The following is a 26,403-nucleotide window of genomic DNA, read 5'->3' as shown; positions in this document are numbered from 1 at the left end:
AGCTTCTATATAGAATGGTCAACAATCTTAGATAGAATGTATCAAGTGGTAGGTGGCCTTATACACAATGTAACACAATAGTATTAATGCAAATACAAAGTATAACAGAAAGGTGGAAGTAATATGTGAATCACAGTGCAATAATACAATATGGGTGATAAGTGAAATTATGCAGTGTAGACTTAATTTGTGAGGCTGTGATAGCAAGAGTGTACCCAAAGGCTGGGTCAAGAAACAGGAGGGGGGGGGAAATGATAGTGGCAACTGATGAGAGATGCAGCTGCAAGCAGCGAGAGATTCTGAAGCCCTGCGAGGTAAGGACAACAGAGCAGTGTGTGTGTGGGGGGTTGGGAAGTTCAGATGGTGATGCAGACACAGGGGAAAAAAGCAGCAAGGGGTTTGGGAAGTTCAGAGGTGATGCAGACACAGGGGAAAAAAGCAGCAAGGGGTTTGGGAAGTTCAGAGGGGAAGATTGGAACAGGAAGAACCTTATCTATCCTCTAACTTAATCAAACTTATATAAAATGACAAGCAGCTTCTACAAAGTAACAAAACAGGTACAGAATACAATCAGGCAATGACTTTTTAAATCTATCTTAACCAATGACTAGGCAAAACAACAAATATCACAATTCTAAGCAAACTGCAACAAGCAGCTGTATGGAGCAACAAAACAATGAACTATAGCAAGGCAGGTGAGACTTACAAGCTTTACAATCTTAACAAACTATGACTTATTAAACTAAAGAAACAAAATCTATGGTGCACCTTATGCTATGGGGAAGTTACAGAGGGCAGAGTGGTATGTGCCCCAGAATACAGCTCCCAAGGCAGCCCCCAAGGAAGCCAAGGGAGGTGGCTGCAGCAGTGGATACAGCTGAAAACCGTGAGTCCAGGGCAAAGCCCACAGGAGCAGAGCTTAGCAGCAGCACCAACTTACTTTTAGTGGCAGAGTGCCACGGGGTTTGAGAGAGGTTTTAAAACACAGACCAAGGTTTAGCTTGAGTCTGTGTGCTGGGGAGACAGAGCCAGCAGCCAGGATGGGGGGGGGGGTAAGAGAGGTTTTAGGACACAGACCAAGGTTTAGCTTGAGTCTGTGTGCTGGGGAGACAGAGCCAGCAGCTAAAATAATAAAATAAAAGTACAGAAAGTTTCACAGAGGGATTCTTACCATCCCCCAAGGCAGCAACAGAGGCAGAAGCAGCATGAACATCAGAAGGCTCGGTACAGTCTTGATAATCAGGAGATCTCTCAGGCAGCAATTCGTTCTTCGTGGGAGGGGGTTCAAAAAACGTGGGTACGCTCAAAAATAAAACGAGAGCGGAGAAAGGACCCCCAGAACCCCTGGCTGATCAGACCAGGCAGCAATGCAAGAACCTTTCTGAAGTCTGTTCAAAATGTCTGTTTTTAAAGGCAAACCCTGGCAGCTTCCCGCCAGTAACTCTGATTGGTTCCCCTTCTCACAGGGAGGAGAGCAAGCAGGGAAAAACTGCAGGTAGCCACAGAGGCATGTTAGGACTAGTCCTGAGCCCAGAGGTATGACTCATGCCCAGGATCTTAAAAACACAATAGTCTTGCAGCTCTGGATAGAGCCTACCCTACACCCAGCCCAGGTTTTAACAAGGTGATAACAGGACTAACCCTTTGAACACGGCAGTGGTCCCACTTAGCATAAGTGGCCATTCCTTTGAGAAGGGCAATGGCTTTTGTTAGACAACTTAAGGGGCCCTCCCTTTGAAACAACTTAACAGCCAGGGAGGGGCGGCCACAGAGGAGAACAAGAACAAAATGGAGTAAGGGGACAGCTTTAAGAAACAAAATGGAGCTGTAACAGACAGATACCGGCTGCCAACTAGACATGGAACCATTGATCACTACCCGTTGAGCCCGACCATCTAGGCAGTTTTCTGTCCACTTTACCGTCCATTCATCCAGCCCAGACTTCTTTAACTTGCTGGCAAGAATACTGTGGGAGACTGTATCAAAAGCTTTGCTAAAGTCAAGAAATAGCACATCCACTGCTTTCCCCTCATCCACAGAGCCGGTTATCTCATCATAGAAGGCAATTAGGTTAGTCAGGCATGACTTGCCCTTGGTGAATCCATGCTGACTGTTCCTGATCACTTTCCCCTCCTTTAAGTGGTTCAGGATTGATTCCTTGAGGACCTGTTCCGTGATTTTTCTAGTTCATAAGGACTAGACAGGGAAACCAAGTAATCTGTTAGAGGAAGGATGAACCAGTGGGCAGGACCACTAGCCTAGCATGTGGGAGGTTTAGGTTCAAGTCCCTCCTCTGCCACAGACATCCTGGGTGAACTTGAGTAAATCCCTTAATCTCTGTGTGCCTCAAGTGCCCACACAGGGTGGTATGCTAATGTTAAATGTATTAGAGATTGTGTGATGCTTGGATACTGTGGTAATAGGGGCTGTGCATGTGGGTAGATGGATGTTCTATTTCTAAACAGAGAAAATCAAAACAAAATAAACACCACCAATGGTAATGTGTACAGCATCTCTGGCAAATCAAAGAATTCAAATAAGTAGATAATATTAATAGCACAACTAAAGAAATTTTTAATTTTGTGTCCATTTGAATGCTTGCATTCTCGGTTAAACTCAGAGGGTTGCTTTGTTTGGTGTAGGAATGGTATTGCAAAGTGCTGTGCTTCAGTTCCCTTTGATTTCGCTGGGAGTTGAGTGCTTGGGCATACTGTAGGATTAAAATTGATATATTTGACATTCATGTTTGATAACTCTCAATCTCTCAATACCTAAATCAAATTGGAATGTATACTGCAGAAAGCCCCCAAACATCACAAGCTCTATTTCAGCAGATAGGAAATTCTGAGGATGTGAACTATACTAAAGATTCTTAATCATGTTTTGTGTAATATCGGTTTTTGAATATTCAGCACTTTGTTAGGTTTGGAAACATCCCGGGTTAAAAGAAACCAAGATCTAAGCAGGAAGAGCATGTTTTTAAGATAACTACTTTTGTTGCAGGCTGTTTCTGTTTTGATACTCATTAATCTGTCATGTTCTTTTAAATTAATTAAGCTACTCCTCCCCCTGTCCCTGCTGTGCCATGTGTTTGCATTAGGAATGTACCTCCTTCAGCCATATTTAATTTTACACTTGTTTAAAGTTGCAATAACTGATTATTGGACTCCTTCCTAGATTATTTAAAAACATCATGCCCTACTGAAAAGGGAGTAAGAGAAATCATTCCATCACAGCAGGACATGTAAACTTGGAGGAGAGCTCTTTTCTTTCATTTTAAAGGAGGATAAAGAGTAGAAATTTTGAGTGCTAATGTCATGAAATAATATCCACGGGCAGACATGGTGAATTTCCATGTGAATATATTGATGTAGCATTCTTCATCTCTCTCTCATCCTTTTAGATTAGCTACCTGCTAATAGTTGGTGTATAATAATTTGGTGGAGCACAATTTGATTGCTTGCTTCTAAACTGTGGTAGCCCATAGAATACACAGGGTAGCGTGATGTGGTCCTCCAGCAGTAGTGCTGCCGGCATTTTTGCCTTTATCTTACTTCCTCTATCCTTGGTTTTATTTTATTTTCCTTTATTTGCCCTTTCTCTGCTGTCTCTGCAGTTCTTACATCTGATGTATTGCAGAGAAAATCATGCCTAGGATCACATGGTATATTGGTCAGCTGCCCTTATTTTTGTAGCCAGATACATGGGTACAGTGCCAGAGTGATGTTTCAGTTAATGGTTACTGCTGGTGAGTTACTGCTGCCCAAAGTGTGTCTGAGCAGGTGGCAGACAGCTGAGCAGGAGGCATGGCAGGTAGCCCATTATACGTGGCAGGTGCAACGTGCATAAATGTTTTGTGGGCAATGCTGTCAGAATTCATAATGCCACAAAAAATACAAACAATGACCAATGCTTTTTTCTTTTGCTTGGATCAGTTACGTTACATAAGAGATGCAATAAATTGGCAAAAAGTGGTAACATTTTAAATGGATAGGGAGACAGGAAATGAAAAATGAAGATATCTATGGAGGAGGGAGGGTTCAAAAATCTGATTTTTTTTTTTTTTGACAAAAAAATGTTAACCTTATTTTAGAATTTCCTAGTGTTTGGGTTTTTTTGGTAAAACTATAGTGATCTGTTAGGGTGGTTGTTGCATTTTTACAACCCTAGCTCCAGTTACTACCTTGAAATTATTACCCTATTTGTGTAGAGTCAATAATGTACCCTTATCTGGACATGGATCAGGCACTTAAACTGAGCTGATGGCTTGTGTGATACAGTTGTACAGCACCAGTGAATTTATATGTGATACTACATTGAAGACACTTGTGTGAGAAATTTTGATTTAATTAAAATCTAGTTACAGGAGCTGATCCTCAGCTGTTTTAAATTGTCATGGCAGTTGATGGTGCTATGATAATTTACACCTCCTATCGGGCTTCTCCACATTTTTTCAGATTTGTACCTAAAAGGCCTGATCCATAACTAAGGCTAAGATTTTGTCTCAGGGCTAGTCTACACTTACATGCCAGTTCGACGCGGAGAGTTTGACTTTTCGGAGTTCGAACTATCGCGTCTAATATAGACGCGATAGTTCGAACTCCGGAAGCGCTCCGGTACTCCACCACTGCAAACGGCGGTGGCGGAGTCGACCTTGGAGCCGCGGAGTTCAGTTCCGCGGCATCTGGACGCGTGAGTACTTCGAACTAGGCTACTTCGAATTCAGCTACGCTATTCACGTAGCTGAATTTGCGTACCCTAGTTCGACCCCCGTTCTTAGTGTAGACCAGGCCTCAGATATTTTTAGTAAAAGTCACAGATGGGTCATGGATGATAAACAAAAATTTATGGAAGCCTGTGACCTATCCCTGACTTTCACTAAAAATAACTGAGACAAAATGGGGAGGGAGGAGGGTCCAGCACCTACTGTTGCTGGGGCTCCAGGGGGCCACCCATTGTGGCTGAGAGTGCTGGGGTCCCCCTGCCACTTGTGGCTGCTCGGAGCTGTGGGCCCAGAGCTGGGAGTTCCAGGGTTTGTCCATGGCATCTGGCCAGCTGTGGGGGCCCTGTGCTGCACTGGAGCTGAAGTGGAAAATGTCATGGAGGTCTCTGGAAGTCTCGGATTCTGTGACAAAATCTTAGCCTTATCCATAACCCATTAAATTCAGTGGGAGACTTTCCACCGTCTTCAGTGGGCTTTGGATCAGGTCATAAGTGCAGGTTTGATTACACCGATGGTTTCCCCTCTTACTACAGTGGAAAACTGAGTTTGTCCACTGAGCAAAAAAAAAAATAGTTACAGGCGTGCTGATTGTGTGAATCCATTGTTGTCCCACTTGTCCACATAATGATTTGACATGTCCACGTAGCAGCAGTGTGTCAGCTAGAACCATTCTGATGCATCCAGGCATAACACCCCTTACAACCATGATGTGTGTTCTTGCACCTTATCCTATCCAACATGGGTTTCATAAAAGGCTTCTCCCATAATGCCCAGAACTGTTGGTGGGAATCAGGGCCGGCTCCAGACCCCAGCGCGCCAAGCGCGCGCTTGGGGCGGCATGCCGCGGGGGGCGCTCTGCCTGTCACTGGGAGGGTGGCAGGCGGCTCCGGTGGACCTCCCGCAGGTGTGCCTGCGGATGCTCCACCGGAAGCCGCGGGACCAGCGGACCCTCCGCAGGCACTTCTGCAGGAGGTCCACCAGAGCCACGGGACCGGCGACCGCCAGAGCGCCCCCTGCGGCGTGCCGCCGTGCTTGGGGCGGCGAAATTGCTAGAGCCGCCCCTGGTGGGAATGAGGATTTTTTTATGATTACCAAACATGAGGCACTGCATTCTAGGAGGGAGCTGCAGCAGTGTACTGTATGGTCTAATTCTTTTACCTTCATGCCCTCATTGGGGAGGCTGTACTGATGCAAGAGAACCTGATCCAGACCTTGTTTTGCAACCAATACTAATAAAACAGCTGTCCCACCTGTTGTGCAGATGGAGAGTTCCAAGCAGCGGTTTGTTGTGATACCTTTTTACCTAACACAGACAGAACTTTGGGGTATTCCTGTTGCTGGAAGCATTGTGAATCTCTGGTAAATATTGCTTTAGAATGTTACAAAGTATCAGAATTCAAGGACATTTGTAAAAGTTACAGAAAAGTAGACAACCTTGCAGTTCATTTAAGTTTTTGTAGTTACTATTTTGGGGGAAGGAGAAAAATAATAAATATTGAAGATGATGATAATATATATCCAGAGCTTTTTGTCGACTGCAGACTCACTAGATCTTTCCAGCTCATTTCCCATTCCAGACAGCATGGCCTAGAGCAGAATCCTCAGTGCTGTTATCCCCAGTGTCACTCTTGAGATGGTGGCACTGTGACTAGCACAGACACCTTCAAACCACTTAGGTCCCCAAACTCCAATGGAAATGGAAACTTGGGCCTCTGATGAAAAGTGAGTGCTTGACATCATACATCTGGTGAGTCAGACACAAGGAGGAAATTCTGTGCTTGCCCAAAGCAAAATTCAAATGTTTGCCAGCTAAACTCAGGCAAAACAGTCTGATTAGAGGCATTCTCAACTGGGTTTGTTGCCCTCTCACACTGTGCGCCCACTAGGAAGATAGATTTCAGTCCTTGTGAATGAGGTTCATTCATACCAGTTCTGTCCTTGTTTGTATTTAACCAGGGTTGTTAAATCACATGCTAGTTTCATGTAAATCTACTTGCTTGCAGGAGGTTGATTTTTCAAAAGGACACTGACTTCATGATCAGTAATATTTGTAGCTAGGATAAGGGGATCAAAACTCATGTTTTGGGGCATAAGATCTCTGCTGTTCTGGTCAGGAAGGAATCCCACCCTTCAACTGTTGCATTGCATAGACAGGCAGGTGTGTATTGTGCCCTCCTCTGAGGCTCAGGTATTGGTCACTGCCAGAGACCTGGTGTTAGACTTGATGGACCTCAGGGACTAATAGATGGCTCCAAACAATCCCAAGTTTTGGTTAGATTTAAAAGAAGGCAGCAATGCTACACTTATAGCAGTTACAATATATTGCATCAGTGTGAAGAAATATCAGTCCTTGTGTACTGTTGGGAAGGTCCCATGGCTGACAGGTCTGCAGCAGACTGAGGGTAGGTAGCACTGTTTCACAGCTTAGCAAGTAGCTTTTGTTTCAAGCAACAAAGGTGGGGTTTTTTTTTTACTTGAGCTTTTTCCTTAAAAAAAATTTTTTTTTAAATGAATCAGTCATCACCTCTTGTGTATCACAAAAGTTCATCAAATGATGCCAGTACAAAAGAGCTCTCCTTGCTTCTGACAGCTCAGTGCAAATGAAAATCTACTCTGACAGCTCTGGGAGTTTCTGAATCTGCTGACACCCACAGCTTAATGGTACACACATCTCGGCCTACTTCGTTAATTGACCAGTTGCATCTCCCCTGGCCTGCTTAGTTTCCACAGCACCCCTGTTAGCAGCTTTCCCACTTAGCAGCCTAGGTTAGGAACCTTTTACCAGTCCATCTTTCTTTCCTCCATCAAACAAAGAAAGTGGCCCTGCTGTAGGGGCAGCCTCCAGCACTCCTTTGCTTCCTCTCACACTCTGCAGGATCTCCTCTGCACAGAATCATAGAATCATAGAATCTCAGGGTTGGAAGGGACCTCAGGAGGTCATCTAGTCCAACCCCCTGCTCAAAGCAGGACCAAACACAACTAAGTCATCCCAGCCAGAGCTTTGTCAAGCCTGACCGTAAAAACCTCTAAGGAAGGAGATTCCACTACCTCCCTAGGTAACCCATTCCAGTTCTTCACCACCCTACTAGTGAAAAAGTTTTTCCTAATATCCAACCTAAACCTCCCCCTCTGCAACTTGAGACCATTACTCCTTGTTCTGTCATCTGGTACCACTGAGAACAGTCTAGATCCATCCTCTTTGGAACCCCCTTTCAGGTAGTTGAAAGCAGCTATCAAATCCCCCCTCATTCTTCTCTTCTGCAGACTAAACAATCCCAGTTCCCTCAGCCTCTCCTCATAAGTCATGTGCTCCAGCCCCCTAATCATTTTTGTTGCCCTCCGCTGGACTCTCTCTCCAATTTATCCACATCCTTCTTGTAGTGTGGGGCCCAAAACTGGACACAGTACTCCAAATGAGGCCTCATCAGTGCTGAGTAGAGGGGAATGATCACATCCCTCGATCTGCTGGAAATGCCCCTACTTATACAACCCAAAATGCCATTAGCCTTCTTGGCAACAAGGGCACACTGTTGACTCATATTCAGCTTTTCGTCCACCGTAACCCCTAGGTCCTTTTCTGCAGAACTGCTGCCCAGCCATTCGGTCCCTAGTCTGTAGCAGTGCATGGGATTCTTCCGTCCTAAGTGCAGGACTCTGCACTTGTCCTTGTTGAACCTCATCAGGGTTCTTTTGGCCTAATCCTCTAATTTGTCTAGGTCCCTCTGTATCCTATCCCTACCCTCCAGCGTATCAACCACTCCTCCCAGTTTAGTGTCATCTGCAAACTTGCTAAGGGTGCAGTCCACACCATCCTCCAGATCGTTAATGAAGATATTGAATAAAACCGGCCCCAGCACCGACCCTTGGGGCACCCCACTTGATACCGGCTGCCAACTAGACATGGAACCACTGATCACTACCCGTTGAGCCCGACCATCTAGCCAGTTTTCTATCCACCTTACCGTCCATTCATCCAGCCCATACTTCTTTAACTTGCTGGCAAGAATACTGTGGGAGACTGTATCAAAAGCTTTCCTAAAGTCCAGAAATAGCACATCCACTGCTTTCCCCTCATCCAGAGAGCCGGTTATCTCATCATAGAAGGCAATTAGGTTAGTCAGGCATGACTTGCCCTTGGTGAATCCATGCTGACTGTTCCTGATCACTTTCCCCTCCTTTAAGTGGTTCAGGATTGATTCCTTGAGGACCTGTTCCATGATTTTTCCAGGGACTGAGGTGAGACTGACTGGCCTGTAGTTCCCTGGATCTTCCTTCTTCCCTTTTTTAAAGATGGGCACTACATTAGCTTTTTTCCAGTCATCCGGGACATCCCCCGATCGCCATGATTTTTCAAAGATAATGGCCAATGGCTCTGCAATCTCATCGGCCAACTCCTTTAGCACCCTTGGATGCAGCGCATCCGGCCCCATGGACTTGTGCTCGTCCAGCTTTTCTAAATAGCCCCGAACTACTTCTTTCTCCACAGAGAGCTGGTCACCTCCTCCCCATACCGTGCTGCAGAGTGCAGCTGTCTGGGAGCTGACCTTGTCTGTGAAGACAGAGGCAAAAAAAGCATTGAGTACACTAGCTTTCTCCACATCCTCTGTCACTAGGTTCCCTCCCTCATTCAGCAAGGGGCCCACACTTTCCTTGACTTTCTTCCTGTTGCTAACATACCTAAAGAAACCCTTCTTGTTACTCCTAACATCTCCGGCTAGCTGCAACTCCAAGTGTGATTTGGCCTTCCTGATTTCACACCTGCATGCCTGAACAATACTTTTATACTCCTCCCTGGTTATTTGTCCAATCTTCCACTTCTTGTAAACTGTTCTTTTGTGTTTAAGACGAGCAAGGATTTCACTGTTAAGCCAAGCTGGTCGCCTGCCATATTTACTTTTCTTCCTACACATCGGGATGGTTTGTTCCTGCAACCTCAATAAGGTTTCTTTGAAATACAGCCAGCTTTCCTCGACTCCTTTTCCCGTCATGTTATTCTCCCAGGGGACCTTGCCCATCAGTTCCCTGAGGGAGTCGAAGTCTGCTTTTCTGAAGTCCAGGGTCTCTGTTCTACTGCTTTCCCTTTTTCCTTGTGTCAGGATCCTGAACTCGACCATCTCATGGTCACTGCCTCCCAGGTTCCCATCCACTATTGCTTCCTCTACTATTTCTTCCCTGTTTGTGAGCAGCAGGTCAAGAAGAGCTTTTCCCCTAGTTGGTTCCTCCAGCACTTGCACCAGGAAATTGTCCCCTACACTTTCCAGAAACTTCCTAGATTGTCTGTGCACTGCTGTATTGCTCTCCCAGCAGATATCGGGGTGATTAAAGTCACCCATGAGAACCAGGGCCTGTCATCTAGCAACTTCTGTTAGTTGCTGGAAGAGAGCCTCGTCCACCTCATCCCCCTGGTCCGGTGGTCTGTAGCAGACTCCCACCACGACATTACCCTTGTTGTTCATACTTCTAAATTTAATCCAGAGACACTCAGGTTTTTCTGCAGTTTCATACTGGAGCTCTGAGCAGTCATACTGCTCTCTTATGTACAACGCAACTCCCCCACCTTTTCTGAGCTGCCTGTCCTTCCTGAACAGTTTATATCCATCCATGACAGTACTCCAATCATGGGAGTTATCCCACCAAGTCTCTGTTATTCCAATTACATCATAATTCCCTGACTGTGCCAGGACTTCTAGTTCTCCCTGCTTGTTCCCCAGGCTTCTTGCATTTGTGTATAGGCACTTAAGATAACTCGCTGATTGTCCCGCTTTCTCGGTCTGAGACAGGAGTCCTCCCCTCTTGCAGTCTCCTGCTTGTGCTTCCTCCCGGTATCCCACTGCCCCACTTACCTCGGGGCTTTGGTCTCCTTCCCTTGGTGAACCTAGTTTAAAGCCCTCCTCACTAGGTTAGCCAGCCTGCTTGCAAAGATGCTCTTCCCTCTCTTCTTGAGGTGGAGCCCGTCTCTGCCTAGCAATCCTTCTTCTTGGAAGACCATCCCATTGTCAAAGAATCCAAACCCTTCTCTCTGACACCATCTGCGTAGCCATTCGTTGATTTCCACGATTCGACGGTCTCTACCCTGGCCTTTTCCTGCCACAGGGAGGATAGACGAGAACACCACTTGCGCCTCAAACTCCTTTATCCTTCTTCCCAGAGCCACGTAGTCTGCAGTGATATGCTCAAGGTCATTCTTGGCAGTATCATTGGTGCCCACGTGGAGAAGCAGGAAGGGGTAGCGATCCGAGGGCTTGATGAGTCTCGGCAGTCTCTCCGTCACATCGTGAATCCTAGCCCCTGGCAAGCAGCACACCTCTCGGTTTTCCCGGTCAGGGCGGCAGATAGATGACTCAGTCCCCCTGAGGAGAGAGTCCCCGACCACCACCACCCTCCTCCTCCTCTTGGGAGTGGTGGTCGTGGAACCCCCATCCCTAGGACGGCGCATCTCATGCTTTCCAATCAGTGGAGTCTCCTTCTGCTCTGTTCCCTCAGGTGTATCATCCACTCCACTCTCTGCACTAGTACCTGTGGAGAGAACATGAAAATGGTTGCTCACCTGTGTCTGTGTTTCTGGTACATGGATGTTTCTGGTACTCTTTCCCGTTCTGGAAGTCACATGCCGCCACTTATCCTCGCTGGCCTTCTGTCCCCGCTGCGTAGCCTGCTCTGAATCTTCAGAACATTGTGCCCGCTGCAGCTGATCCTGACGTCTATCCAGGAAATACTCATTTTCTTTTATGGAACGCAGGGTTGTTATTCGTTTCTCCAGACCTTGAATCTTCTCTTCCAAGATGGAGATCAGCTTGCACTTTGTACAGACAAAGTCACTCCTATCCTGTGGAAGGAAGACGAACATGGCGCATCCTGTGCAGGTCACAATGGCGGATTGCTCAGCATCCATGGTCTCTTCCTTCTGAGAGCTCTCTCCAGGCAAACTCCTTCTGTTTGCCTCTCTGCTGTTCGCTGCTCAGCTGGTTCGCAGCTGACTGCCTTTTTATAACAGTCAGGCCCAGCTGGAACAAAGCACTCCCAAATCAAACTGGTCAAACAAGCAATCAAACAATCAAGCACACAGTCAAACTGCCCCCCCAACAGACACTCAGATACTCACCAGCGCAGTCCCCCTACTGCAGCACTTAGCGTACCTCTGCTCAGAGGGATCCCACAGTCTAGATTCCCCTTCTGGTTACCACCATCAGCAGCTCAGGACTGTCAGCCCCTGCATCATGGGCCTGTAACTAGAGAGAAGGACAGTCTGAGGGGGGTGGAGGTGGGGAAAGAGGTTTAAAAGTAATACTTTTCCCATAAGGAAAACAAAAATTATCTTCTCAGGAGACTTATGATTATTGATGTGGTGTTGGAGCCAAAAGAAGTCTAACCATACTGTAAATGTTTATTACACACAGACCCCAGCACAAACAGCTGGGCTTCATTTCGGCTAGAGGGAAGCTTGGTGATGGCCTTTGAGAGGATTCTTTGCATGCTCTCAAATCTAAAGACCCTTCGGAATTTTCAGACAGGCCCTGTGGTGCAATCGTGGGGGGAAAGTAAGACAAAACAATGGTCTTTTATGGCCACCCCAAAATGAAAAGGCTGGCTTTGAGGATCATCTCCTCCTGCCAAGGTGACAAAGAATTCAAGCCTGTTTTTCATATAGGGTCTCTTATTCAATGGGCAGCCTCTTGTATAGTGCTTCCTGTGAGTCTAGCAGTGCAGAGATACAAGAGTCACTTCTGTTTCATTTTCAGGAGCCTAAAAGATGGCAAAGGCCTCAACGTGCCCCTGTAAATCTGGATTCCTGCCCAGCAACCCCTTGCATTCCTGCCCAGTCATGTAGGATTCTTTGTATCCAACTTTTTCACTGAACTATATATATGTTGCTTTAGTCATAGTGCCTATAAATATTTCTCTTTCAAATATACTTAGGGCCACGACTGTTCGCTACAAAGGGAGAAACCTTCGGATCAAAGCTCCAATGTGCAGGGCACTGAAGAAACTTTGTGACCCAGATGGTACGTAAGAGAAGCTGAAATGGGAAAGTTGTAACAGATGATCAGGAGAGCGTGAGTGGCAGTAGGGATTTTTTGGTGTATGCCTCTCTGGCAAGGGAATTCATGCTATCTCAGGTTCTTTTGGGGCACTGGATGTTCCTGTTCTCTAGTTGCCCCATTCAGTTGCATCACCAGTGATACAGCTTTGAGAAAAATCCACTTCTGTAGATCTTGAGATCTGATGCTGGCTGCTAAAGAACCATGCAAATAGAGAAATTGGAAAAGAAGTTGCTACGTTGGAGAAAATCCTTTTTGCTTTGCATCTCGGGCTTAGAGCCCTGCAATCCGACTTGAACCTGACAGGACCAGACTACGTGCCAGATTTTGGTCGGGTCAGAAAACAACCCGACCCATTTAGGGTCAGGTTGGCTCTCCTCCTCCTGCCCATGGGGTCAGTGCAGTGGCTTGCATGTCCTGCTCTTGCCAGCTGCCACCACCTCACTGTACTAGGTGTGCTGCAGAGCGTGTGCGCCAAGGAGTTGCAGTGCCTCTCACTCTGCAGTGTGTGCGCAGCACAGCGGGCATGGTGGCTGATAGGAGTAGGACATGCAGTCACTGCATGCAGCTGCCAACGTGCTGACCCCACAGGCAGGAGGCGTCAGCACTGACTCAGGTTGGGGGGAAGGGTCAGTTAATGACTCTCTTACAGTTGGGTCAGGTGGTCTTGGGTCCAGTTCAAAACCAGTTCAGGCTTAAAAATTAGGCACAAGCAGACCTTTACTCAATTCTGTACTTGTGGATGGCTGTCTTCATCCTAGTGCCAGCAAACGAACAGCTGTATGTTGCTTAGCATTGAACATTTCAGGTCTTCTTTACTCTTTCCACCTCAATACAAAGCACGCTTTCATCAGCGAGCAATGTTAAATGTAATTGTTCAGATCTTTAAATTGCACTTGTCAGTTCCTAGCCATCTGTGTTTTGACATAGCACTGCTTAATCAACTGTCCGCTGTAGTGCAATTGCAGTGTCCAAAGATAACATTGGTGCATCAGAACTGGAGGTAATCTGAGGAAGTAGGCTCCACTGGTGAATTTTTACTGCCCAAATGCTCTAATGATGTTTTCCCCACCTTCAATTTTTAATTCATCTGACTGAACATTTATCTCCATTTCTGACTGAGTTGCATGTGTCAGGAACACCTGTATGCTTTGACCCATTGTTTTGCTCTCCTTCTTCCTTTAGGCATTAGTGATGAGGAGGATCAGAAGCCAGTACGTCTTCCTCTGAGGGTCCCTGTGGAGTTACAGCCACGAAATAATCATGCATGGGCTCGGGTGCAGAGCCTTGCCCAGAACCCACGGCTCAGGTAACCAAGGGCAAGATGGATCTTATATGTTGAGAATGAAGGGAGGAAATGCACAGGTGTGGTACAGGGCACCTTTCCAACTTCATTGCCTCTCATTTGAGGATTTGTCCTCTCCTGGTGCCATTGGCATTCTATCTGCAAATAGAGTTGCAAAGAGTTAAATCAAAATACTTTCTAATCACCAGTCCAGGACCAGCATGTTTAAATTTGCTGATCCTGAAAGCATTTGTGCTTGTCTGACAAAATACTTGACTCTAGTGCAGTGGTTCTCAACCTTTCCAGACTACTTGGTACCCTTTCTGGAGTCTGATTTGTCTTGTGTATCCCCAAGTCTCACCACACTTAAAAACTACTTGCTTATAAAATCAGACATAGAAATACAAGTGTCACAACACACTATTACTGAAAAATTGCTTACTTTCTCATTTTGTCTGTATGAAATTTTAGTTTGTACTGATTTTGCTAGTGCTTTTTATGTAGCCTGTTGTAAAATAAGACAAATATCTAGATGAATTGATGTACCCCCTGGAAGACCTCTGCGTATCCCCAGGGGTATACATACCCCTGGTTGAGAACCACCTCTCTAGTGGGTCATGTGATATCAGACTTTAAATTTCATTCTGATTACCATTCTGCTTTAAATCCTCTTATTTTGGTTCACATATGACTTTACCAGTTTCTCTCCTGAACTACTGAAGTTAGATAGCATAGATGACACAAAGAATCAACAAGTGTTGAGGGGATCCAGGTGGATCAATGGCTTGTGGCACTAGCTCTAGTTAAGATGTATTGGATTTAGTGTGTTGAGAGGGAGGACAAAGAAGCAAAATAGCAGTTGAAATGATTCTGGACATGGCAATTGCTACATACTGATGAAAAGCAAAGATTTCTAGATTTCCAGAGATATACAACATTCTTTTGGGAGTTCATGATATCACTCCAACGCTGTCCAGCACTTTCTTAGCACTAGTCCAGGACTGAGTATAACAAGTCCTGGACTAAACTGGGAGACACTAAACTGGGAGGAGTGGTTGATACGCTGGAGGGTAGGGCTAGGATACAGAGGGACCTAGACAAATTAGAGGATTGGGCCAAAAGAAATATGATGAGGTACAACAAGGACAAGTGCAGAGTCCTGCACTTAGGACGGAAGAATCCCATGCACTGCTACAGACTAGGGACCGAATGGCTGGGCAGCAGTTCTGCAGAAAAGGACCTAGGGGTTACGGTGGACGAAAAGCTGAATATGAGTCAACAGTGTGCCCTTGTTGCCAAGAAGGCTAATGGCATTTTGGGTTGTATAAGCAGGGGCATTTCCAGCAGATCAAGGGATGTGATCATTCCCCTCTACTCAGCACTGATGAGGCCTCATTTGGAGTACTGTGTCCAGTTTTGGGCCCCACACTACAAGAAGGATGTGGATAAATTGGAGAGAGTCCAGCGGAGGGCAACAAAAATGATTAGGGGGCTGGAGCACATGACTTATGAGGAGAGGCTGAGGGAACTGGGATTGTTTAGTCTGCAGAAGAGAAGAATGAGGGGGGATTTGATAGCTGCTTTCAACTACCTGAAAGGGGGTTCCAAAGAGGATGGATCTAGACTGTTCTCAGTGGTAGAAGATGACAGAACAAGGAGTAATGGTCTCAAGTTGCAGAGGGCGAGCTTTAGGTTGGATATTAGGAAAAACTTTTTCACTAGTAGGGTGGTGAAGAACTGGAATGGGTTACCTAGGGAGGTGGTGGAATCTCCTTCCTTAGAGGTTTTTAAGGTCAGGCTTGACAAAGCCCTGACTGGGATGACTTAGTTGGGTTTGGTCCTGCTTTGAGCAGGGGGTTGGACTAGATGACCTCCTGAGGTCCCTTCCAACCCTGAGATTCTATGATTAAGTCCTGGACCTTGGTCAGTGTAACTTTCATTTCCTCAATGAAGAATTCAGAAATAATAACCAAATGCCATAAGGTGGTGGTGGGGGGAGAGTTAGTATTTTAGGGTAGGATTTATCCTCCTACCATGTGATAGAGGCCAGACGTTTTGAGAACAAGGGGAGAAAACAAAAATTTTATCCCAATTTTATCTTCCTTACCACCCTTGGTATTGTAGTTTCGTGTTCTACTTGCTAAGAGTCATAGCTAACGTTCCCCTCCTCTTCTCTTTCCTCCAGGAGAAACTGAGAGCCCAAGTCACCTCTGCAATATATATCTGAGAGAATTTTGAGGTTACTCACAAATCATGAGTTACCTTCATGTTAATGTTGTGCATTATAACTACCTCCTGTTTCTCATGGGGGTTACAGTAAGACAGGGTAGGTGCATGGAGAACTCTGCATAGTGTGTACATTGCTGCAGTCTCTTCTCCTAGTTTACACTGTGCCAGTCCAATTTCTCTCCTTGATTCTGTTTTGGGGGCAGATTGTGCTTTGAGTTTCTGCTGACTGAGTTCTCAGTTCTCTTGCGTTGTTTATCTCCTGTGCAGAATGATAGTGGAGTTACATCGGAAGGTCTCCAGCCTCATTGAGTTCCTGAAACAGAAGTGGGCTCTCCAGGAAATGCGCATTGTATCCTTTTCCTGTTTAGAGCAAAACAGTTAGTCTGCTTTGTGTACCATGTTCAGGGCAATTCCCTCTCGCTATTCTAACCTCACTGTTTTCTCTCTCACACAAATCTCTGTTAAAGGAACACCAGTCCCCTGTTTACTAAAGGTAAGATGCCAATATCTCAGCCGGTGAAGTGAATAAATCTCTAGCAGGGAATCTAGAAGCATTCTCCCTTTTCTTCAGCTCTTCTATCCTGAATTCCCTGGAAAAATATATTTGATTTTAAATGAAGCTCATCATTTTTTTTATTTTTTTTTATCTTTTTTTTCCCCAGTGGGCTCAGTCCAATTGCTCATAGATGGATGTTCACATTACAAAATCCATCATGATGATTGGCCCTTGGGTTGGCTGCCTCAGCAAAGAGGCCAAGGAGGACTGATCTAGCACCTTGCTCTTAGAGATATTCCTTAATCATGGTCTTGTGAGACTGTTAGTTGGACAGTAGGATGGAACTGCTGCTGCTTGTGGCATATCTGTATATTCTTTTTTGAGTAGTGTCCCTATTATGGGTGCTCCACTGTAGGTGTGTCTGAGCCCCTAATCAGAGATTTTTAGGTAGCAGTATCTGTTCAGCCCGCACATGCGTTCTTCCTCCTTCGTGGTCTGCCTCAAGTCTGTCTAGCACTGTGCAGGCAAACTGCCCCCAGTTCCTTCTCGACTGCCTTTTGTCTCAGAGTGAGCAGTTGTCTCTTCTTTCTCTGTGTCATTAGCATAAGTAGTAGTAGTTTTAGTCCTTTTGTTTCCCTTAATAGCTACAGTTTCTGTTTACTCCATTGAGATTTAAAAAAAACCCACGTTTATTTCATGTTTCCCGCCTTTTCTCGGGGTATTCCCCCCTCCCAGGGCGTTTAATAGTTTAAACTTTCTAACCTCTCCATTTAAAAAAAAGGGTGGGGGGAGGGAGGGAGAAGAGGAACCAACTTTCTTCTGCATTCCTCACTTTTTCAGGGTGATAGACCCACCCCCCTGGGGACATGCCCGGCTCCCCCAGTTTCAAGAGGTTTCTCTCCTGCAAGGAAGCAATCCTAGTAACATATGGGCACTCTTACTGTTTAAAGTGTCTGGAAAAATCGCACATCCCATAAAAGTGCATCCTCTGTCAGCAGCTCAAGGTGAGATTTTGGGGAAAAAAAAAAAAGGAGCTGAAGTTAAAACTCCTCCTGATGGAGCGTGAATTTCAGGTGCCGGACCTTCCCCAGGACACAGATTGTCCCTGGAACCTTCAACTTCCAAGGGGGTAGAATTGTGTTAAAAATCAGCAGATTTCCCCCCATTAAAGCATGAGAAAAAGAGCTCCAAGCCCCAAAGCAGAGTCTTTGGCCAGCCGGAGGGGTTCACCAGTGCACTCAGCCACCTCAGTACCAGTGGCTGTGAACTGCAGTACCCATAAGCATCAGGGTGCATCTGCTATGAGATTAGCCACACCACCTAGAGATGCCGGGGCTCAAGCTCTGAGGCAGCATACCACCCCCTAAGAAGAAGAAAAAAGTCTTCACTGCTTCTAAGTGAGTAGCACTGAGTAAAGCACCAGTACCGAGTGTGGCAAAAGTCCCATCCCTAGAGTATTCTGCACATAGGCAACCATCGGTACTGACAACGTATCACCGACACTCCTACACAGTACCAAGTGAGTCAACAGTACCACAAGAGTTCTGGTACCCTAGAGACCTGGAGGTCACAGAAGAACCACAATCCCCATTACTTGGTACCAGGGTCCTGGTACAAAGCAGATCTTGGTGCCCGGAATCACCCATAGCGCCTCGCCATTTACTGCCAACACCCTAGTCAGATATACGTATCTCCTAGAACTGGAAGGGACCCCGAAGGGTCATCGAGTCCAGCCCTCTGTCTTCACTAGCAGGACCAAGTACTGATTTTTGCCCCAGATCCCTAAGTGGCCCCCTCAAGGATTGAACTCACAACCCTGGGTTTAGTGGGCCAATGCTCAAACCACTGAGCTATCCCTCCCCCCCACCTTTACACAGTAATGAGTCTGCCAGTGACCAAGAGGATGTTATTTCTCTGTTCTCTCACTATGGCACGCCGTCACAGTACTAGGGTCCTCCTCACCCTCATGCCAACCTGCAATTTTGGTACAGGCCTCCTTGGGCATCCCCAATGGCCATATTGGGATTCTTCATGGGTGTCCAGTGTCTCCCAGTGAGAGTCAGCCGGACGGTTTCTGATACCTTTGCTATCCAGAACCCCTGAACTGGAGGAGATGGAAACTTTTGAAGGACTGGAGGAAAGGCTCGAAAGGGAGGCTGCCTCTCCAGCAAACTTCTCATCTTCACCAGATGAGGCTGTGATGTCTCCCCTCCATCACTAGCTGATGATTTTAAGAATTTTCAAGATCTTACTAAGTGGGTGGTGGATGAGGTGCAAATTCCCCTACATGAGGTAGCAGATACACATCACAAGCTGGTGGATATTCTGCACACTTCCTCCTCCTCCTCCAGAATTGCTCTCCCAATTAATGAGGTGCTTTTGGCTCCTGCTAAAGTCATCTGGCAGACACCAGCCTCCATGGCCCCAACCTGCAAGAGAGCCAACAAAAAATATTATGTCCCTCCCAAAGAGGCCGACTTTGTTTAAAATCCTCAACCCAATTCAATCATTGTAGATCCAGTTAATGTATGCAGCAGGCAACATCACCCCAAGTCAACCCCATGTGATTGAGATTGGAAAAGGCTAGCTGTCTTTGGATGGAAGGCGTATGTATCAGTGACATTGCAGTTCAAGGTCATGAATTACCAAGCTGTCTTACACTGCTCAAGACTCCCTTGAACAGTGCAAGCTCATTAATTAGTTTGCCACTCCAACAAAGGGTGGTGGACATGCAACAACCCTTGTTAACCTGAGCTGAGATTTCCCAAGCACTTCAAACAGATAAATTTAGTAACTACAGAAAAATAGATTTTAAGTAGCAGGCATAGAGCTCAAAGTTAGTTACATAAGAAATAAAAATAAAATTGCAGTCTAAATTCTATGGACTAAGCAAGATTTGAATCAAGCCGTTTTTCCACCCCACTGGATGTTTCAGGCAGTTTTCAGTTCTTATTACACAGGCAGAATTTCTTTCTTAGCCTGGGACCAATCTCCCAGTTCAAAGTCTTTAACTCGTAAGCCTTGCAGCAGCTGCAGATTAGTACCTTACATGTGGAGACAGATACCATGGTGAAAATATATAACATGGGGCTACTGTACTGACTTTGTAGTCCATTTTTATACCAAAATCAGTGAAAACTTCCCTTTTTAATTTAAACAAAGTTGCCATGGAATTTCTAGTCTGCTGCACAAGAGTGTTGGTAAATCGGGGAGGGTTCAGAGAAGAGCCACAAGAATGATTAAAGGATTGGAAAAACATGCCTTATAGTGATAGAGTTAAGGAGCCCAATATATTTTGCTTATCAAAGAGAAGGTTAAGGGTTGATTTGATCAGTCTGTAACTACCTATATGAAGAACAGAAATTTGATAGTAGATGGCTCTTCAGTCTAACAGACAAGGGTATAACAAGATCCAGTGGGTTCTCAATCACTGGCAATTTTTAAATCAAGGTTGGATGTTTTTCTACAAGATGTGCTCTAATTCAAGCGGGAATTAATTCAGGTAAATCCTATAGTCTGTGTTATTAAGGTCAGACTAAATCAGATTTGTCCCTTCTGACCTTAAACTATAAATCTGTAAGTGAAGCTGAGGCCAGTGACCTTGTCCTAGAATGTAGGATCAGCTTGCTGTTCATGGAAAAATTGTGATCTTGGGTATATTTCCTTCTCAACATGTAAAGGCATAATTCCTGATTACAGAACATACACATCTATCCTGAATGGAGAGCTGCTTATTAATCTCTTAATCTACAAATTGGGCAGCCAGATGTTCTTTTTAGGGATATTTGTGGCTGATGCTGCAGCTAATCTGCATAACGTAAGATGGTTGTAATCTTTGACAAAGTATATTTAGCGTCAAACACTAGAGGAACGGCAGCTTCAGGACTCCAGAGATTCAGAAGCAAGAGGCAACCTCTCAGAGGAGAAAGTGATGCTTCATCTCTTCCCAGGAGAGAACTGTACTCTCACCCCTCTCCCTGAGGTGGCCAGAGTAGTCCACTCCAAGGCTTTCTGCACAGTGCATTGGCAGGAAACTGGCAAATGCAAACAGAACACAAAGGACTCTCACTTATTGCCTCCTGCCCAAATCTTGGGAATACAGAGTGGTCAGGGGACAGCCAGAGGGCAGCTGAAGTACCCTCGGGGATCAGAGGGTAAGAGTGGTGGAAGGACAGAGAGCACTATAGAGCCAGGCAGAACCTCTCAGCCCATAGCGGAAGTCTCTGCAAGCCCTGGAGATGTCTCCCCAGAGAGTGGCCTGACAGAAGGACCCCCTGATCTCAGCATCACACAAACTCTCGAAAAACCACCTTCTGGACTTCAGGACCCTGGAGGGAGTCTGGAGAAGCCAATCCTCGTGGCTTTCTGCACCGAGAGTGAGGAGGCCCTGGCCAGTGACCAAGCAACCAAGCTGCCATCATGCAACACAGTTTGTGTTTGCAGCAAGATCCCTGACCTGGAGGAACTCTCTCTGCTCGATCCATTCCCTCGGTATATGAAGTCCTGTCACGATCTGATTGTCCCAGAGAAATGTTTTTGCACAGACAAACTGCAAGGGAAAGATCCTTGTCCCTCAGCTGGGAGTGTCTCTCCTGTGGCTCTTCCAGCTGAGAGTACAGAGGCAGCTGACCCCTGTTCTGCACAGATGGCAAGAGGTGGGATAGCATCGCCTGGCAGTGGCCTATCCAGATCTGAAACTCAAGCTAGCCACAGCCAGGGACCACAGCCTGATGCTTTTACTAAGGGTTTACAAGATGCAGTAGTGGAGGAGACTCAAGAGAAGCTGAGCTCTTCATTTCTGCATTCAACTCAGGGACAACCTTCTGCAAAGCCTCTCAAGGATGACCCAAGCCGACTTGCTCAACAAATCAGAGAGGAGGGATGGAGTCTACGAAACTCTGAGAGCCTTACGTTGGCTGAGGTTTACCTCATGATGGGCAAGCCAAACAAGCTGCAGCTGGAATATGACTGGCTAGCTGTGTTAGGGCCAGAAACCCAGGATTCCAAGGAGGAAACATCCGAACCCAGTGCTGTCCCCACATCTTCCATCTTTCACAAGCAAAGACTCCTCAACTGCCTCTTAAAACTCATCTCCACCGAAGTCAACCCCAAACCAGTAAGTAACTAGCTCTGATGTCCTATGCATGACACTTGATTTTTGGAGACAATTGCTTGTTCCTGTTGTTTCCATGGTAAGCCCTATGGAGACGTTTAGAGATTTCTATCTGAAAACCATCCCAGGCAGCTTGCAGAAGAGTTAGACTCCTTCCACTATATGCTGCACCTCCTAGTTTTTATCCCATTTTAACTTTTAACAGAATATTCCATGTGTCTTCACCTTCAGTAGCTGTTATGATTAAGGCTACTCGAGTTCCGCTGGAGATCAGTTTTGTCAGCTGTGCCTGATCTTTCTGCCACATGAAGCATGTGATCAGAGGTTACTCTCTTGCTGTCTCCAGGTGTGCCCTGGAAATAGCTTCTTAATAATAGCAGGTTAGATGTGAATTCCAGGGGCAGCTGAGCCATCACTGATTCAGACTGTAATTCAGCATTGCCTGTCTGGATAATCCATGCTGTTGAGGTGAAAGATAAAAATCTGTTTTAACAAAAGATGCATTGATTGACTCTTTTCACAAGACTGTATGTAACCCGTGGGGAAGGATAGTTCAGTGGTTTGAGCACTGGTCTGCTAAACCCAGGGTTGTTAGTTCAATCCTTGAGGGGGCTATGTAGGGATCTGGGGCAAAAAATTGTCTGGGGATTGGTCCTGCTTTGAGCAGGGGGTTGGACTAGATAACCTCCTGAGGTCCCTTCCAACCCTGATATTCTAATGATTCTAACTAAGCCAGAATGGCTAACTGTGCTGTGATTCTTTTCTTTAAATGAAGATTATCAGCATAAAACAAACTGTAGCAAATTGCATTGCAATTAAGTGTGGGAGATAATTTTATGCCTGTGGTTACATACAGATTCTTTTAAAAGACAGCCTTTGTTAGAAAACATCATAAACAACTTTTGTAGTGAAATTAACTGTGTATGCCTGGAACATTAGCAAAGAGCCTCACCATGTTGCTCTGACTTTAAATGCTATGATATAATCTGAAATAGGAAAATGGCAGCATTTCAGAACAGATCACCTTTGATGCGAAGTCAGAATAGCTCATTTTACAACCAGACTTTGTTGTCCACATATCTTTGCAACAAAAGAAAGCAACTGGATGCAGGGCCGGCTCCAGCTTTTTTGCCGCCCCAAGCGGCGAAGTGGAAAAAAAAAAAGATAAAGTCGATCGGCAGCAGGTCCTTCACTCCCTCTCTCCCTTTTTGGCGGTACTTTGGCGGCAGCTCAAAGAGGAAAAGAGGGACTGAGGGACCCGCTGCTGAATTGCCACCGAAGACCCGGACGTGCCGCCCCTTTCCATCAGCCGCCCCAAGCACCTGCTTCTTTTGCTGGTGCCTGGAGCCGGCCCTGACTGGATGGTTATTTTATTGAGTATGTGATAGTTGTCAGTTTTGCTACTGAACCTAAAAGCAGACCTTATTGTTGCTTAAAGTCTTAATCCTCCCTCCATTATGGCTTTTTCTGATAAGATCCCAAACCACTGGCAGTATAAGGCCTATTAAATGCCAACTTGATTCTAACAAAATAATAAAGTTTCACATATGTAGGGTGACCAGACGTCCTGTTTTTAAAGATTTAAGCCCTCCTGCAGGTGTCCTGACTTTTTCTTAAAAATGGGCAAAATGTCCTGTATTTTCTGTCTCCCCCCATCAGTAATGGTGGGTCCTGCTGCTGGCCAGATCTCTTCTCGCCAGCTGCCCATCCACCAGCGGTGAGTGGGAGGGTCCAGTTGTCGAGGATGGGGGTGGGTGTGCAAGGCTGGTGGCGAAACTACAGTGCACGGAGCCAGCCGCTCCCCCTGCTGCTCCGTCAGCACAGCCCCCTGCTGCATGCCGTCTCTTGGCCAACAGGGCCCTGCCACCCCCGTCCTGTTTCCAGCTGACACTGGCTGCGCACTGCGAGCTGCGGTGACTGGTAAGTGCAGGCAGGCACCAGGCAGCGGCTGCTACGTATCACCTCTGCTGCCCACCCCCCTACCTTTACGTACTCCCCTTCTCACTGTCCTCTCCCTGCTGTGCCCCTTCACACCCCTTCCCCAGCCCCACTTGTCCTCCATATTGTCCCAGGCAGAGTGCATCCCACTCCCAGCACTGCACGGAGAACCAGCCCCTGGTCAGAGTGCTCAGCTCACCAACAGCCTGGCTGCCAGGCTTCTTCCTTCTCCCACTGCCTCTGGCTGCGTTGGTGCTCTGGGAAAGCCCAAGATCCTCCGGCCCAGGGCACTGGCCAGGAGGAGCTGAGTCCTGCGTGTACCAAAGCCCCACCCAGCGCTGGCACGGGGAAGCCTCTCTGCTTGTCAGCTAAGCTCTAAAGTGGTGATGGGAAGCAATTTCCAGCCTGTTCGTGCCCTGACCCTGAAGGCTCCACAGCAGGCCCCCAGGCAGGGGCTTAACACCCTCTTCGCCTGCCCACCCCCTTGGGTCCTACCCACAGGGAGTGCGGGGCTGCTCCATCCCCTAGGCACCCTCTGCTGAGCCGGGTTCGCTGAAGCCCTGCAGTCAGGTTCTCTGGGCCCTGGTGCACAATGCATCCTTAGGGCTTAACCCCTTCCTGCCCGTACTGTAGCTGAGTGATAGGAGGCAGCTGGGTTATGTCGGTGGCCAGCAGCAGCCTGGAGGTGTTAGCTGCCTTTCAACACTTTGTAGGCAATAAGGGACAAACTGCTTCCAGCCACTGGGGACCGTGGGAGGGAAGGAGAAGAGATGAGCTCTGCAAAGATATGGGCCAAGTCAACCCTTCTCCCCTCCCCCGCAACTGGAAGCAACTCCCATCCCTTCCCTCTCACACAGTGCTGAAAGGCTGCTGCAGGCCACATTCTAGTGTGAACCCTGGCAGAAATCTGGGGAGGGGGGCCATGTGACTCTGTGTGCCTCCCCTGTGCGTTGCCTTGGAAGATGTGGTACCAGGAGAGGCGCGTCCATCCTGGGTCCCAGTCAGACATGGAGGGCGGAGAATGCTGGGCAGGGAGGGTTGGGTTGGTCATTCACCCCCAATCCCACCCATATAAGAGAGGTGTACAGGAGTGTGTGTGTGAGACTTCTCTCCATGTGTTTGTGGGGGGTAAGGTTATATGTATCACTCCTCCTAAAGATAACAAGATAAATAAAAAGAATCCAGCTACAGTAACTCCTTGCTTAATGTTGTAGTTATGTTCCTGAAAAATGCTACTTTAAGTGAAACGATGTTAAGCTAATCCAGTTTCCCCATAAGAATGAATGTAAATAGGGGAGGTTAGGTTCCAGGGAAAAAATTTTCACCAGACAAAAGTCATTATATACATATACAGTATACATTGTAAATAATTTTAAACATTTTAATACAGTACTCACCAATGATGATTGTGAAGCTTGGTTGAGGCAGGGGCATAGCAAGGTTGGGGCGTGGGGGCTTTCCCCATTCTGCCCGCCCGGTGTTCCATCCAGGGAGTGGGGTCAGGGCACGGGGGCTTGCCCCATTCTGCCCACCTAGCATTCCTGCCAGGGAGCAGGGTTGGAGGCTTGCCCGCTCCCTGACTGAAATGCCGGGTGAGCATAGCGAGGCAAGCCAAACAACCTTGTAATGGAACATTGTGCGACTTTAAGCGAGTATGTTCTCTAATGGATCAGCAATGGGGGGAGGGATAGCTCAGTGGTTTGAGCATTGGCCTGCTAAACCCAGGGCTTATGAGTTCAATCCTTGAGGGGGCCACTTAGGGATCTGGGGCAAAAATTGGTCCTGCTAGTGAAGGCAGGGGGCTGGACTCAATGACCTTTCAAGGTCCCTTCTAGTTCTAGGAGATTGGTATATCTCCAATTATTACCTTTACCTAGCAACCTAATAACGAAACAATGTTATTGTTAACCAGGATGACTTTAAGTGCTGAGTTAATGTATGTAGTATTTCTTTTTAACAGGTTTAGTCAACTTGATGTTAATTTGAACATGTGTACTGCATAGTTCTGATTGATTGCCGTTGAACTTGTTTGAATATGAGTAATTTTACCAGTGTCCCATATTCAGCGTAAGGAAATATGGTAACCTTACACATACGGCATTTCATTAACGAAATGCAGGAACATGCTGATCAGTCCACTATAATGGATAAGTTCTTAGTGACTTTTTAAGTTTCCTGGGAGGGCATTTGTTAAATAATTTATTGTGATATTCTGGCAGCATTTTGAACAATTGTGCTTGGTTTTTCAGACCCCTGAGATGAACTCTGTTGCCACATCCCCTATAAAACCTACTCAAGAAGAGCAATCTCTGACTCCTCCTGGGAAGGTGATTGCCATCAGCACCAGGAGTCCAGGCTGTGCACGAAACCAATCTGCTCTTCGTAACAAGACCTTTTCTCCCAATGTTAGTTCCAGCTCCTCAGGTGAGCACCCATGGGAATGACTTCAGTGGATCATACCATTGGTCCACCAAGTCACTACCCCACTGTTCCATCCTTCAGAGGAAACCCTTCCCATAATTAAGGCTAAGATTACATCACGGAAGTCACGGATTCGGTGACTTCTAGAGACCTCTGTGA

The 26,403-nt window shown here is 46.5% G+C and overlaps 1 protein-coding gene across 8 annotated transcripts in view; it reads left to right on the top strand.

Annotated features, from left to right (window-relative positions):
- Positions 1 to 26,403, top strand: part of CRAMP1 (cramped chromatin regulator homolog 1) — a 120,932-nt gene that overhangs the window by 50,711 nt on the left and 43,818 nt on the right. For all 8 annotated transcript variants that reach the window (XM_044979755.1, XM_044979754.1, XM_044979759.1 and 5 more), the window contains 5 exons: positions 12,641 to 12,726; positions 13,948 to 14,071; positions 16,544 to 16,625; positions 20,626 to 21,888; positions 26,073 to 26,247. In XM_044979755.1, coding sequence (XP_044835690.1) covers positions 12,641 to 12,726; positions 13,948 to 14,071; positions 16,544 to 16,625; positions 20,626 to 21,888; positions 26,073 to 26,247 — 1,730 coding nt within the window. The remainder of the gene's footprint in view (positions 1 to 12,640; positions 12,727 to 13,947; positions 14,072 to 16,543; positions 16,626 to 20,625; positions 21,889 to 26,072; positions 26,248 to 26,403) is intronic.

The sequence above is a fragment of the Mauremys mutica genome, chromosome 11 (genome assembly GCF_020497125.1).
Source record: "Mauremys mutica isolate MM-2020 ecotype Southern chromosome 11, ASM2049712v1, whole genome shotgun sequence".
Classification (NCBI taxonomy): domain Eukaryota; kingdom Metazoa; phylum Chordata; order Testudines; family Geoemydidae; genus Mauremys; species Mauremys mutica.
The sequence above is the reverse complement of the archived record's forward strand: the minus strand, read 5'-3'. Positions and strand labels throughout refer to the sequence as shown.